The sequence below is a fragment of the Seriola aureovittata genome, chromosome 7 (assembly GCF_021018895.1).
Source record: "Seriola aureovittata isolate HTS-2021-v1 ecotype China chromosome 7, ASM2101889v1, whole genome shotgun sequence".
NCBI lineage: Eukaryota > Metazoa > Chordata > Actinopteri > Carangiformes > Carangidae > Seriola > Seriola aureovittata.
The window spans coordinates 17,605,960-17,622,019 of record NC_079370.1 but is presented as its reverse complement, the minus strand read 5'-3'; the positions used below and the strand labels follow the sequence as shown (position 1 = coordinate 17,622,019).

The 16,060-nt window shown below is 38.9% G+C and overlaps 1 protein-coding gene across 1 annotated transcript in view; it reads right to left on the bottom strand.

The window, feature by feature from the left end:
- Window positions 1-2,301: 2,301 nt before the first annotated feature.
- The window catches only part of LOC130172485 (transmembrane protein 65-like), a 37,379-nt gene continuing 23,620 nt past the window's right edge, over window positions 2,302-16,060 (bottom strand). Inside the window, exons 6-8 of the mRNA XM_056381244.1 lie at window positions 11,908-11,950; window positions 5,596-5,701; window positions 2,302-4,829 (exon numbers count right to left, since the gene is read on the bottom strand). Of these exons, the coding sequence (XP_056237219.1) occupies window positions 4,680-4,829; window positions 5,596-5,701; window positions 11,908-11,950 (299 nt within the window). The 3' untranslated portion in view covers window positions 2,302-4,679. The remainder of the gene's footprint in view (window positions 4,830-5,595; window positions 5,702-11,907; window positions 11,951-16,060) is intronic.

Genomic DNA, 16,060 nt, shown 5'->3' with positions numbered 1-16,060 from the left:
GGAAAATTACCCCAAACATCCATCTTGTGTATGTTTGCCATTAGATCTTTATGAAACCTGATTTTTGTATAAAGACTGATTGCCCTGAAAACAAAAGGCAAAAAAAGCTAAGCAGCGACGTACAGCTGGGTAAATGAATCTCAGCTTAGTTCCTACAAACACAATCAATCCTGTGCATCTACTCAGCACACTGATGGACATCTGGAGGGACTAGGTAAAGCAGAGTTCTGCATTTGTTGCCAAAGTCACACTGCTGGCCAACGATTTTATGTATACAGTATATTCTTAAATGAACCACTGCTCTCTCTCTCTCTCGGCACTAAATCAGCTTCTCCACTCTTTGTGAAACAGTTTCACTATTGCTGCTTGATGCAGTAATGAAAGACAATTTGCCAACTGTATCTACAATAACCACCTCTCTACGCCTTGTGGTCTAATATGCAGCTGACATTCAGTTTGCATTTACATGTCATCATCTCTGCAGGTATTTCGACCTTGCTTTTGTGGCTGCAGTGAATTCTAATCGTACAAATAAATGTAGTGATAACACATGCATATAAAACAAGTGTGTCTAATATGTTAAAGTAAGGACACACAATAACAGATGTGCTGATCTCCCATCACCTGCCTCTGTCTGTATACTTTCTTCTTCAACCATTGAAGTTAAAGAATCAAATGTTATGTCAGATAAGCATGTCACACAAATCCATTCTAAAGAGATCAATTACATTAGCTGTAAATAAAAATGTATAATGTAATCATGCAGAATGTAAAGGCAAAGTCCACACCAGGCCAGATGTTTGCAGCCAGGTGGTAACTGTTTAATCAAAGCAGATAAAATCATCACAGAACAGGCTCTTATGAACTAACCCAGTTTTTCTCTGTATTTATGCAAAGTAACCATTTGAGTTTCTCTCTTCTTTTTACATATGTTCAGAGCACATACTTTATATATATATACTTATTGTGCATGTATATATATATTTATTTATTTAAATTTCCAGTACCACGAATTCACAGAAAAACCCACCCAAAAAGACAATGTACTTGATCCTCTTTGCTAAATGCTATGCTGGTGCACTAGAGAATAGACCAAAATTCATGTGTGTGTAAAATTCATATATAATTAGTTTTATGTTTTAACTTGACTTTGAAGGATTACTAAGATAACTGTGCCACCTTTCAAACCAGCACTTCAACTCCCACAATGCACTGACCAAGTTAAAACCAAAATCTTATTTCTTAGTTCCTGGAAAGTTGAAGCTTCAGAGCAGCCGTACATACTGTAGCTCTACAAATGCAGCAAAGCTCTATCACAGCTAAAAAAAAAAAAAAATCTCCTTTTCATTGGCTAACCTTCCAAACATTTTAACATGCAAATCTAGAATGTATTGTTTTTTTTTACTTTTGTTTTTTGGTAGTTTTGAGAACAAGCGGATGTGGATGATCAGAATTATACACAACAGACTGTGTCAAATATGGTATGTCCTACAAATACTGGACCATGTCCCCTAACCTGTAGGACAGTAATGTCTACATATACTGAAATGCCTTTGGCTAATAACCTCTGCCTTTCCAAGTCTCTAATGCAGCTTTCCAAATCTTCTGGAGGCAGACAAGGTCTATTCAAACTCTGAAAGTAAAAAGAACTTCAACATAACTTCAGATTTCATCACCTGCATTTATATTAATCAAATGAATATAGACAGCCATCTTACCCATTCAAAAAGTATGCATTCATGGACCTGCAACCTACAGTGTTTAACACACCGAGGACGCAACCCCTCATGTACTTTTCAGTTATAACTGATTAAACATTTCATGTTTTTATCAAAGATAAAATTGCATCAGTTCAAAATAATGATCAAGATCATGTGTCAACTCTGAGCTTCTGTGCTTTGCTTTCCTCCCAGTAACACACATACGTTTTATGATGCAATCCAACGCAAGGAGCTAAATTGATACTATTATTGGAAACCATTACATTTGTTGCATTTTGCCCATCAAGCAGTCGTCTCTTCATAACAAACTGCTCCACCCTCAACACCACCCCAGCAGAGCTGTTACCAATCTGCAAAAGCCTTTGCAAGGCAACATAAAAACAGACAATCCTGTGTTTAAGCTATTTATGATAATCGCTGGCTGTCTAAAAAGGGAAACACGAGTGTTTGTGTTTTTTAACAGTTTAGACAGCCATAAAATATATATATATACTGTATATATATGAATCTCTTGCATGTGAATCCAGCCTGAGTTACTCGTATTTTCTCACTAAAGTGATTCATATCCTGCTGCAGTGCATCATTTTAGAGCATACTCAAGTTTTTTTTAATTATTTTTTACGAAGTAAACATGTACAATAGGTTTTTTTATTAGCAGTGCATGCAAGGTGGAAATCAGGCAATGACAACAAAAATCCTAACTACATAAATATGTTCAATTCTTTGTACATTTTCATCACTGTTTGGGATCACTGTTACCCACATTATAATTAACTAGGACAATCTTATACAGGGTAAATCTCCTTTGTGAGAGTCAAGTTTTTAGAGCATGATTGGTTAGTTTAGTCATGGACTGTAACAGAGAGCGATCAGCTGCAAAGTTGAGCTTTCCTGTTAGAGATTGCTAGTGAAAACATATTCACAAAGGTGTTTTTGTGCGTACAAATATGTCTTTTTCTTAACATTGTCCTTTGAGATAAAGAGGGTATACACTGAGAACATACATGAGTACGAGTCTGAACATTATAACAAAAATAAAGACATTTTTTTGAGAGGAATTTCCATTCAGTGACATGACAGCTGCTTCCTTTCATTTCAACTGCTAAACAGATTTATCACAATCTGCAGTTCTGCTGCTGAGACGAGCCACCTGTGCCAAGCAGGTGACAAAAAAACTTAAAAAGATAAATGAGGAAATCAGTGACAGCTGAATGAAGCCATGGATGGATGGTAGTGCCCTATCATCCCAAATATATCTTTCCTGTCAATGTGTTTCATGTCTAGCAGATGCTGCAGATTATCTAGCTTGCATATCGATTAAGAGCAATAATTATAGAGTGATAAAGTGATTAATTATAGCTAGACTTTGAGGGGTTTGAATACTAAACAGGGAAAGCAAACAGGTAATTAACTAGAACTATGTGTTATGGTGGTAGCAGTTCTACCAAACTGAAAGATAACTGCCTCCAATGACCAGTGGAGGGCAGTAGAGCAGAGACATTATCGTCGAGGTACAGGCAGAAATGCAGTTGTGCGTTAGTATTACAGTAAAAAGCAATCACAGCTTTTTCACAGAATGAAAACAGGGTAACAACCATCTCTTATAATTTACTAGAAACTGGATTAGAGGTCCGGTGCTATCTCACCATGGAAGAGGTGCTTTGGAGTTCGGCTGCAGGTCGGGCTGGTACAGAGCAGGAGGAGATAAATCATGCGGTATTGCAGCCAGAGGGTCAGTGCAAATGGGACAGAGGTCTCAGGTGGTTCAATGTTGGCATTTCTTATCTTTGTGCCACAGCTCCTCTTCCTCCCTCTGCCTCTCTGCGTTTCTCTCCCTCCTGCTCAACTGCTCTGTTCTTTAAAAAGTTTTGTAGAACTGCATCCACCTGGTTACATAAGGTATACATGAGAGATATTTTCTGCATGTTACTACTGTGGGGGATATCAAGTATATAAAAAAAAACATAAAGGTCATCACCAACAACAAACACAAAATTCCAAAGAAGCAGCTAGCAAGTGTTACGTATTTTAACCACCTGTTGTCTCAACATAAGTTGCCAACTGGTGGTCATGGAGCGAGGATGATGCAGGATGTTGGCTTTGACGTTTTAAGACTCTGACATCATCAAAAGGCAGGCATACTTGCAAAACTGAAAAGTAATGTACTGAATGTGGGATGGTGAATCTTAATATGCAAATGTGACTCTCTCTCCTTGACTTACCACCCTCAAAAACTTGATTGACTGAGGAAGCACAGGAGAGTCCTTTAACATGTTTTTTAACACTTGTAACACTGTTCGATGACATGGCTCTTCGTTCAGTCTTGATCTATTAATGATCAGGATTTCTGACAATATACAAGAAAGCTTCAACGTCAAAATGCCATGAGAGAAACTTTTTTTTTTTTTTTTTTTTTTTCTGAATCAGCTCTGGTAATGTTTTGTTTACTTGCATTGATTCCAAAGTTTTGTTGTGATATTTCAGGGAGCCCTAACTTTCATTTCACCTATACGCCACATAAACGTCGCGAGTCATCGGGTTTTTTTTTTTTGTTCCAGTCAAAAGACTCAGAGTAGAGCAGAGAAACAGGCCACTGCAGTGTGTGTTAGATGAATGCATTTCAGCCTGTGTCAGTCAAGTCAAAACAAGGTGAGGTTACGGTGCAATAGTTGAAGTAGCAGCAGTCCAATGAATCAATGGTCTCATGTCTCTTCAAGAGACAGTCAGGTCCCTGTGCTTCAGTTAAAAAGTCCATAATCAAATAATATTTAAAATCCTCTTCAGAATACCTTTGACAGTTTGATTCAGCCTTGGAAAGTGAAGTACCCAGTGATTACACTGTATGGGGTTCAGTGACATTTCCATACACACCAGTCCACCAGGCAAGGCCAATCAGTCCAAGTTTAAAGTATTCGAATGGATTCCAAATAGTATTTGTCTCCGGCAAGTTGTCAGTTTTCAGTTTTTGCTGCTCTCTGTTGGAGCAGGTGGCGACTGTGTTTTCTCCTTCGCCTCCGTCTGGCCATCTTTCTTCTCATCATCGTCCTTGAAGAACAGAAGAGGAAACATGCCCAGGATACAGCCGATGCCAACACCAATGGCTTTGCCCTAAACACAGATGAAAGAAAGTAAGATTATACTGACAGAACACATTTCAAGAACTTATGTTTTAAATCATCCAGATAAAAAACTTCCAGCAAATAATCCTGTTATATTTGGCTCAGAGGTGACTTTTTAACCAAGGTGACCTGACTCTGTCTTTTATTATACTTTGCTTTCCTCATCATTTATTCCAGTTTGGTCTACATTTGCAAAGGCACAAGGAAGCTTTATCATCATTATATTGTACTAAATCCTTTCATGTAGCACCTGGCCTGCTGCAAGGAAAGATTACCAAGCCAGAAAACCACTACTCTAAATGTCTAAAGACTGACACATTGATTTCCAAATACACTTTGACATCTTTTCTAATAAATAAAAAAAATAAAACATTTCCCCTTATGTCAGAATCGGCATGACCTTTTACAACCAGCCGGTAACCTTTTACTGCTGCAATAATCACTGAAGCCAATTAAAACTAATTACATTACACACTTCAGCAGTCACAGTGCATTAAAAATTATTCAGGTCTAATTTCCTTGCAGAATGAGTGTGTGATGGAAAAAGCACATCACAGAAACATCACAGTACAAAGACTTGACCTGGTTTGATGTTTACAATGCATTAGATAATAAATGGAACCCATCAACACGCAGCAGATTCATTAATATCCACTCTGATTGGGTTTGTGTTTGAGTGTTCATAAGTCTGAGTTTTTCACATTAGGAGAGCAAAGATGGGGTTAAGTGCTTTAGTGAGGGATAATGGTACCAACCGCGTGACAGCTGACTCTGGTCTGCCACATATCGGCCTGTTTTGGGCTCAGGTCAGGAATCTGCATCCCCAGCCGAGACGCCAAGGCCTCCACGTAACCTGCCAGCCTAAAGAGAGGGAGCAACAATTAATCACTCCCTTTCAGTGAACCATGAAGGCGCTGTGAGAGACGGTGATAAATTATCCTGTCTTTTTTTAATTTTAACCTTCTTTCATTGTGACATTTCATGAGAAAAGTTGCAGAGGGACGTGGTAGACATGAAGGTCAGCAATAGAAACATGTGACTGGTTGCATCATATAAATTCTGTATCTCCTCATTTTAGTCTTATGAGGTGTGAATATCTCTGAGTGAGAAGCCCTCGGCTCTAAGCTTCAGATTTTATTCAAATGTTAAGAAAAAGAATGGCAAAGGAAACATGGCCACAATGACTTACTCAAAAAAAAAAAAAAAGAAAACATTAGTGAAAGAAAAATGTGTCATTCAGATAAATGTGGCACACACCATGTTGAGATTGTGTTTGTTCAGGCTGGGGGCCATTTCTGTAATTTGTTCATAGATTCAATTTACAGCTGCGTATTCATGTTCACTTTGTTGCTGTTTCACATAATAGCCTCCTCTTGATATTTCTCTGCATTACACGTCATGATTCATTAAACCACCCATGGAATGACACTTTCCCACTCAGGGCAAAGTCTTCAAAGTTAACAACCTAAGTAATCAATAATAACAGCAAACAAAATAAAATCAGCAAATTAATGTTCCAATCTGCTCATTGTTGCTGCCATCTGTCGTAAAACCCAGCAGGATGTCAAATATCAGTTCTAATACCAGAGAGAGAGAGAAAGAGAGGAAGCCTTCAGTGTGATCTAATAAAATCATTTCTAGCACTGTTCAACACTTTACACAGCTGACAGAACGAAGACAGATTGCAGAGGATTGAGAACAGTGTTCGCTGAGTTACACAGTAACATTTGAAACTCATCAGTCATATGTCCACAAATGGATGAAGTCACTGGACTACATCAAGAACAATATTACTTCCGGCCATATTTATAGTCAAATTATCCAAATTTAATAACAAGACAGAACTGAAATTTCATGATGTCTTTTGGCAAATCAGAAAGTTGTTGCAACTAAAAAGAACATGTTCAGAACATGTATAGCACACAAGACCTGCGCTTCTGGCAAGAGGAATAAAAACAGATCACATTTAAAAAACTGTGCATGTGCATGTCATGCAGTTCCAGGGTGAGAAAAGGAATTCACGTCAATATGTTGGCCCAGGTCTGGTTCAGTCACTGGCACTAATGGATCCTCAGTTCACTGCCCACACAAATAAGCTGCAGCTGGAGCTGTTGAGTCAAGGGACTGATAAGTACTGAGTATCATATTTAAAAGAAAGATAAGGAGAAAAGGAGAGGAACAGGTGTATGTGTGTGTGTGAGCCTGAAGCCCATAGCATTTCATCATAGAAGAGAAAATAGTAGAAATAAGAAACTTTCTTACGTATAAATTACACATAATAAGGACAGATAATCATTTTTCCAGCGTTTACACTGATTTCACAGTGGCAGATGAATAATAATGTTGTCAAACTCCATGATGGCAACAGGGGGCAGGATTGCGTCTCTGGTTTGACAAGTCAGGGAAATGCACTGCGTGTATTCCTTTTCAATTCTGCTCATAAAACGAATGTCAAATTGAGATAAACGACACATAATATGAGGGAACATGCTGCATTTGTTTCAACTGTTTTGTTTTCTCTTTGGATCTATGAAACAAACTCCTCATCAATCCAAATACTGCCTGCTGTATAAGACGTCTGATTAGTTCGGCGCGTACTGCACAATCACACAGACACTCCTGCCTTCAAGTCAAATTCTGTCCAAATATTTCACACACTTGCAACAGCAGAAGGCAAAAGAAATCAGGTCTGCATCGGCGAGCAAAACACGGCAGTTTTCAAAAACTGAAATGATGAAATTTACTGAAAGTATAGTGATGAAAGATAACCTATAAGGAACAAAAATGTTACAGCGATTTATGATACAGTTGATGGTAAATATGGTGTGTTTTAAAATGACACTGCTGACACAATGACATATCCTTCAATAGGATAAACTCAGATTAAGTCATAATTTGAACAAACATCCACCGTACTGAAGCATCCTTGAGCAAAACACTGAATCCTCCCAGGAGCAGATACTGGCTTTAAACCTCTTTAAAGGAAGACAAGCAAGACAAGATTTTCCCTGAGGGGATCAATGAAGTATCACACTATATGTTAATCCTGAAAAAAAGTTGAACTATCAATCATCCATTCATTTATTGCCTTAAGCTGCTTTTTATAATACAAGGTCATGTGATATTCTATCATTTATCCCAGACTGCAAAGGTTGTAATGTAGAGACCCATTAGGATTCGAATGCAGGTCCCCAGTTTTTATTCCCCCGAGCCCACTAATGAGTCTTCTCTAAGTTTCTGTCCTGTTTTCTCTAACTTTACCGAATGCATAAATGCTTTTCAGGGCCGCTCGTCTGCCCCAGAAAGCCACTGATGCATTGTGGCCATAGGAAACGCAGACAGCAGCCGAGAACAAGACGGGCAGGAGCGGCAGTAACAACCGGCTGAACGCTCAGAGTGACTCACGAGCTAAATTATGGCCTTCACCAAGAATCGGCTGGTTTGCTGCACACATGCAGGAAAATGTTACGAATTCACCTACGCATGAACCCACACACATGAAATACATACACACACAAACACATATATGAACATAGTTGCACAGCTTGCTCACCACAGGCACGAACACACACAGACACACGCACACGCGCACTCGCACACTCATATGGGAAATTCATATAGAAGAGCAGAGAGACAGAGCAGCAGAGCTCAGTCAGTGTCTCTTAAATGAGGAAAACAGACGTTGAGTGGGAGGATTTACAAACAATCATTGCAACATAATCGCTACAATATTGACCAAAAGGACTCTAGAGGGGCATCGTGTAGTGACAGCTACATCTATTTGTGCTGTTCACTTACAGGACTGAGAAAACGTGCCTTTGTAGAAAGGCATGTTGGGTGTTCAACTTTCACCGTGAGTTCTGGTGGATCAGCAGGGTGATGTTTACATACACTGGAGTTTCTGTCTGTTTGACATCTTCTTCATTTGTCATGTCGTCTTCCTTCTGCCCTGCTCTCACCTCTGTTTCCTGTCTCTGTCCATTAACCGTCAGTGCAGAAGTGGAAATTACATGAAATTCTCTATAACAATCTTAGTCACAGATTGATGAAATATAGCTGGAATTTATTCATTATACTTCTGATTTAATGTAGTATTAATAGAAAATATCAGTAATGTGGGAAATGTATTTATTTATACAAATTTCTTTCTCCAGTCCATCCAGTGTGATTTAAAGGTACAGCACTGGCACATGTGCTGGGGGGGTTTCTGTGTGACAGCCTTTGTCATATTCTGATTGAATTAAACCAAAATGAAAGTTCTCTGAAAGACAAATTAAGTTTTTTTTTTGTCTTTCCAGCAGATGGAAACTAAATGGAGGTTCACACCAAGAATATTAGCCACAATTTAATCAGCCTCTTGAGCTTTAACTTGGCTCATTTAGGCAGGTGAGAACAATTCTAACTAAACGTCTCTTCAGCCAGATTGTCGGAAAATGGGGAACTTGATCTTCTTCCAAGTGAACTGCGACGCTGTTTGTTAGGAGTGAGAATGTAATCCAAGCCAATTATAGCAAACAACCTAGAAAATATGCAAATGTATGGGTACAACATCAGACTCATAATTCAGTTATTTTGTCACTAGAGCTGCATTCAATCAACAGAAAAATCATCTACAACAAATTTAATCATTTATTTATCATTAATGTAAATTGCTAAGCAAAAGCAAAAGTAACTGGTCAATTCTGAACATTGTATCAATGAAGAAGGCAGATGAAAATCACAGTTAGTTGTAGCCTTGCTACATAGTTAGTATAATTATGATCATTCTTAGCAAAAATGAAAAGACACGGGAATCAGATTTTTACTCTGCCATGTCATCAACTATCTCTAACATGGAAGAGCAAAAGCTACTCCAAAACACTATTCACTTTTCAAGAAGTTCACCTGCAATTGGACATTGTGGATCTGAGCAAACTAAATACCAATACTGCTACAAGTTTGCAGCAAAGAAGCATCTGGGGTCTCTTCATCCTGTCAACCGCTGATCAGAGTTTACCCACAACCTCAGCAACAATCAATTGAGCTTCCTCCTCCATGAATGTATCACCCTCTCATCTGCCACTTAAGTGCCACCGATTCCCAGCGTAATCTAAAGCACAGGGTTTATACGTGTACACTCGAAGGACACCTGCAGGAGCGCCACTACTGACAAACAGCCTCCACATTCACTGGTGTAAATCTATCAAAATAAAAAAAAAGAAACCTCTCTTGTCTGGTGTAATCGACTCTCACCTTGACAAACTGGCCACATGGGCTCCGCTTTACAATTATGATTGATTGGCAAACACAGACGCACACATGGACGCAGAAGTATGAGTGTGTCTGCTGAGAGCATTTGCGGAGGCCACAACAACTTGGGTAATCAATCACACTGAAACGGTGCAAAGCCAACAACAGAGTTTCAGTGGTGTTCACCTGTTTATTCTCTGATTTACTGTATTTAAATGGGAGCAAGAATTTGTAACGGTATGTTGATTATACATGGTTGGAGGGCTACTATAAATATTATGTTTGGTTTAGGCCGTGTAGCAGGTTTACCTGACAATGATCCCTGTCGCCACTAGGAGGCTCTGAGGTGGAAAATAGTCATGAATCAGCTCAGTGAACCCCATCAGCTGTTAAAATCATCTGAAAGGATCTATGACACAATGCTGTTTTTTCTGGCACAAAAAACATTCAGCTTCCAGTTCTCATAGAGCTCATTATGCTTCTATTGCTCAAACCTGATCACATGCTGCACACAACTGTGTTGGGCAGCTAGAGTCAGAACTGGTAGTTGTTGTTTTGATTCATTTTCACAGCATAATTTTGGACATGGTTTTGTTTTACTTTATGACAACAAAAAAGTAAAAATGAAGGAAGCCAGAGGAGAAGAATCAAAACAATACAATCAATAGAAGACAATCCTGGCTCAATAATAACTACTTCTTCGTGAGGTTGGATATTTTCTTAAATCTTGTGAAATTGGGGTGTTTAGTATTTCAGCTATAAGAATGTACTGTACATCCCCTTTTAAAGAGAGCATAATACTGGTATTAGAACCAGGATAATGGATAAAATGCACACTTCCTTCTATACCGCACAAACAAAAAGAGTTTGTCTCAGTACATTACATGTTCACCAGACTGATTTGACCTGGACTGCTTACAGACCAGCAGTAAATAATGCTGGTTAAAATCCTCCCAACTCCCGGTACAACAAGATCCAGTATAATCCCAGTATGATTAAATAAATGAATAGAACATAAAAATGCTGTCTGGTTAGCACGCTAACTTCTGGAGAGGAAATGAAGTGACAGAAATGAAGAAAGGAAATAAAGAGCTAACATTGGTGTCAGCTCTTGGCGAGTAAAGTTTGACGCTGAACTTGCAGCGTTTCTTCTAGACTGGTAAGTAAAAAGCTGTTAATGCTAAAGTTGGCTATGTAGCTACAGCTACATATAGGTTGGGAACATGATCTGTGGGATGGTCAACATCACATGGTTACCTTCTACATTTGTTAATAACTAGTTTAACACACACAATACACAATATTTAATTAAACAAGCTGGAACATTACCAGACCAGAGCAGAAATGGACGGTTAAGGCAAGCTGCATAATCCTTTCCTCATTTATACACACCTTGCTCAAACCATTTTGATTTAATAAAATGACACTAATAGGTTTAAATTATTAGGCTTTCCCTGTTCATGGTAATATCCCTTTTACGCTTTGCAAAGCCACAGCCTTCTTTCCTCAGGGACACAAACCTCTGGTGGCTGCATTTCATTTTCTTGCTTGCTGATCAGGCTGATCTTCCTCTAGACTGAATTAAATAATTACTGTTTAATACTAAACAATTTAATGATATAGCCTTCACTAAAGGGAGTAGAGTGGAATGGTAAACCTCTACCCTTTAATGTTGTAAATAAGTCATTAAAAAAGGTTATAATTGTTATAATTATCAATTATCAGAATTTCTATCCTCCAACAACCTGCCATGATTTGCAGGAACTTCAAGGATAATATCTACCTGTGCTTGTGTGTGAGTATGTGTGTTTTGGTGTGTTAGTGTGTGAAATTCTTACCCTAGTCCTGCCAGATCAGACACCAGGTTGCCAAGGGCAGCAGCTGCAGAAAATGTGGGAAGAGAAGAGACATGATCTCAAAATAAGTTAGTCGAGGACAGCCAAAAGGCACAAGACACAGAATGTGTTTGTCTGGAGACTGAATTTCTCATCATGTGAAAGAAAAAAAGATGACACACTTTTTGTTTGTCTGCCATTCACAGGCATGTAGCGGGATCATTCACACTGAAAGGTTACCAAATTTAGTCCATTCAATAACAATATACGTTAGGTGTAATGGCTGACACAGAGGCAAAGAACCGTCTGACACAAAGTGGGATAATAGACCTAATGTGTTTGCCTTTGTGTATGTTTGTGTATGTGTATGTCAGAGTGACATGTAATTTGTGTCACGCTTTATGACATTGGGTCTAAAGGTGTACTGAATAAAAGCTGGTGAGCTGCACACAATGTACAAACATGGTAGGGGTAGTCTACATACAGCAGCAGAAATAGTGTCCTGTTCGAACTATACTGACACGCCTTTATTAAAGCATGTATCTGTAACTGAGGGTGAGGAGCTGGAGAGGGACAAGCACCTCAATTATCTTCACCTGCCTTCCTCTACTTCCCTTTGGTGATTGACGAGATTACAACATCAGTCTCTGAGTGGCCTCTTGCATTACAGAGGACAGGAGCAAGAAGCAAGAGGCAGCATGTTTGAACCAGAAATGTATTATTGATTATTCATCCTATGAATAACCATAAAGGCCAATAATTATTTCTAAATATAAAATTAATTATGGGTCAGTAATTCTTTTAAAATAACCACACACTGCTTAACTCTACCATGTTGCACAGGACATGATGGACAACCACAGTGCATTGTGGGCTGACTAATGAGGCAGATGCACTGCTAAAGCCCATATCACTGTTGACTCGCTCCCTGAGCCTCATAACTTCACATGAATAATGCAGAGTAGCAGAGTAGCACTTGACAAAGTGCCCAAGGAGAAGAGGATGAGGGGATGGTGAAATAACTAATGAAACAGGAACACGGAGAGGAACCAAGTGTCACTATGCCTGAATATTTTCTGGTCTCTGTCACTAAGCTAAGTAGTTAGTGGTGGAGAGAGTGGGAGAGCAGGAGTCAGGAGACATTGCCTTAAGGATTCTGCTTTCTGTTCCTGTAATAGCTGCTCCTAAAAGAGAGAATAAAAACTGCTTTGCTTGTGTTCCCTCTATCGTACATGACCCTGAGATCAGAGTATTGTTCAGAGCACAGAAACCCTCAGGGGAACTGAAAGCAGCATTGCCATCTCTGCTAAGGCTCAATCTCCATCTAACTCTGGCAGGAAGTGTTCAGTGCTTCAGTCTGATCTTTGAGCTGGTGTAGCCATAAGGACTCCATTTACAATCTGGATACCAGACACATTTTAATGCCAGATGTAAATCTGTTAGAAGACTGGGTGGTTGTATCTGAATTTATAACGCAATTGCATTTACACTTGTGTTCAATGTGGTAACAATGTTTTCCTGGCCAATCAGATCACAATTCACGCTCAATGCATCTTGGATGCATTTACACCTGCACTATCTGATTGCAATCTGATCACCATAAATGCATTTTAATGCCAGATGTAAATGTGGTAATGGTTGCAAACAGTAAATAACATATCCAAAAAAGTGTCCACTGGCTGCAGTTACTTTCTGCCAACTGACAATCTCATACATCATACATCAACAAAGCACCCACGTTAGTCAGCACAGAGGAATTCAGATAAGACTCGAGTGTTGCAGTCTAATTAGGGAAAATTTCTATGTGCCACGATGTGAAAAAGTGTTGTTTACTGTTTACTCCCAGCAGACATACGTATGGTGAGACTGAGGAGAGACTTGCCTGGCTGCCTGCTGCAACAAAGCATCAATGTTAATAAGTTGTGGGTTAGTTGTATTTGGCTGTAATCAGTGATGTAAGCTTGTTGTACTGCGGGAAGAGCTTTGGATGAGAGAGGCAGGGCAACAACAAGGGAAGTCAAGGCAAGTTTGTAATTCTTAGCCAATCAGTTGGTGCCAAAACACACAGTAGATTTGTGCTAAATAAGGAGATTGTTCTGGTATTATTCAACAGGAAAGAAAATGTTTGCCCTGGGCAGGATCTCAGTCAGTCTCAGACTGTAATTCGTTGAATAAGATGGTCTCCACGAGGAGAAATTGTTATGTGATTAAATGATAAAGATTGATGATGAATTCCATGTTATATTTTTCACATTTAAGTACAATGTCCTTCAGTTTTTCTGGATGGATGATTAAAGATTTGAAAACTTGAGCTGTGCATTAAACAGGGAACCGTTGTGGCAGATTTGGTTCTTCTTTGTTTGCAATGTAATAAGTCGTATTCACTACAACAATGGTACTTTTTAGGTGATTTGAAAGTCAAAGTGTGCTGGGCATGTGTATGTGCACCGCACAACAAATAACATAACTAAATAACTGGCTGCAGCACACAGTAAAATAAACATTTCGACATTTAGATAGAGAGGAATGAACACGAGTCAAAATTTCTCTCTACAATAATGAGGATGCTAATTAACTTTAAATGCCCTGCACATTGAAGAAGATTGATCACACATTATCCAAACTGTGTTGGCATGGTTGTGAAGTAGACAGCACACTAATGCATCTGTTATGGCACTGTCCTCTTGTTATGTTCTGGTTGGATATTACTGAAAATAAGTCATGTCTCTTTAATACTGATATCGGATCTTGTCCAATAACTAGTACATCAGGGGTGAAAATGAGCAACCAAATATTGCACTGGCCTTCATATAAGCCAAAATGATCATTTTAATGAACTGGAAACAGTACAAATGAAAATGTTTCAGAATGGAGAACTGTGTAAGGACCTCATGGACTTGTATGAGCAGGCAGCATGAATTCTCAGAGAAGAGGATAAACCTGATGAGCCTGACGGACCCTGGAACTGAACTGGTTAGCTTTTAGAGTTAGGTTAGTTAAGTTAAAGCTTTACGGTTATTAAAACTGAGATGATGATGTGGTAATAAAACACATCAAATCTCTGTACAAGCCCCCGAGGAAGCAGATGTAATGGAGATCCCCTCAGGCTCGATTCTGTGGTCCAGCTGCTCAAATTTAATTACAGGCCAAGATCAGCTAACTGCCACAAGTCACTGTTCTCTCTGCCTCTCAATGAGCTCTGCATCAGATTCAGCCACATCCACACACACTGATTACCATACAAGAGACAGTTCCTGTAAATATTTTTGTTGGTAGTATTTTACTTCTGGATAGAAATTAATATCATAAATATTTGGCCAAAAAAAGAAAGATTTAGATTTCCTGTTCTTTTCATCACATACTTTATGATCTTTGTTTCACAACAACTTTCCAAAACTTTCTGCTCGTGAAGGTAAACCATAGATACTGTCTGCGCCAGTGACTACTGGTGGACAAACGGGCCGTGAAACAATGTGAAATAACAAATGTGAGACAGTGGAAATTTTTTATTGGTGTCTCGTGCTCTTGTCTGCAAGGCTTACCTACCAGCTATAATTTGTAGGTCATAATGTTCAGAGTCTGAGAAATGGAAACCTTTGTATGAGCAATGTCTAACTATAACTGCAGCTTTTTTTTTCAACAGAAAACACAAGTACAGCTACACAAAACACGAGCAGACTCATCCTCATTAGGCTCTTAAAAGTTAGAAGATCTGTACGAAAACATATTAATACAATAACAAGAATCTGGGTCCTTGAAGGCGAGTCTCAGCAGAGTAAGGCGATTTTGTGTTTTAATAACTTGAGCTGTAGGTTTTTTTTATTTTTATGGATTTAATCCTATTTGAAGGTTTTTACATCATTACCTCTGTTTAAATTATGTAATTAGATCAACTCAGTAGCAGACCATTTTCTAACGAGGCTGTCTCCATCTTCAACCGAGCCGGCTGAGATACGTTTGCCTCCTAGGAAAATGTGTGACTGGTGGACTTGACACTAGTGCTAAATCACTCTAGACTGGGTTAGATAACTCTAGCCTTTTGATTTGCAGACCACCGAATGTCCCTGATGTAGCAGGAATGAGTAACAGAACAACTGCTGTGAAAATGGAGTCTGGTTGATAGAAAGTCGGCAGAGGCTGTGAAAGGCTTCAGAAA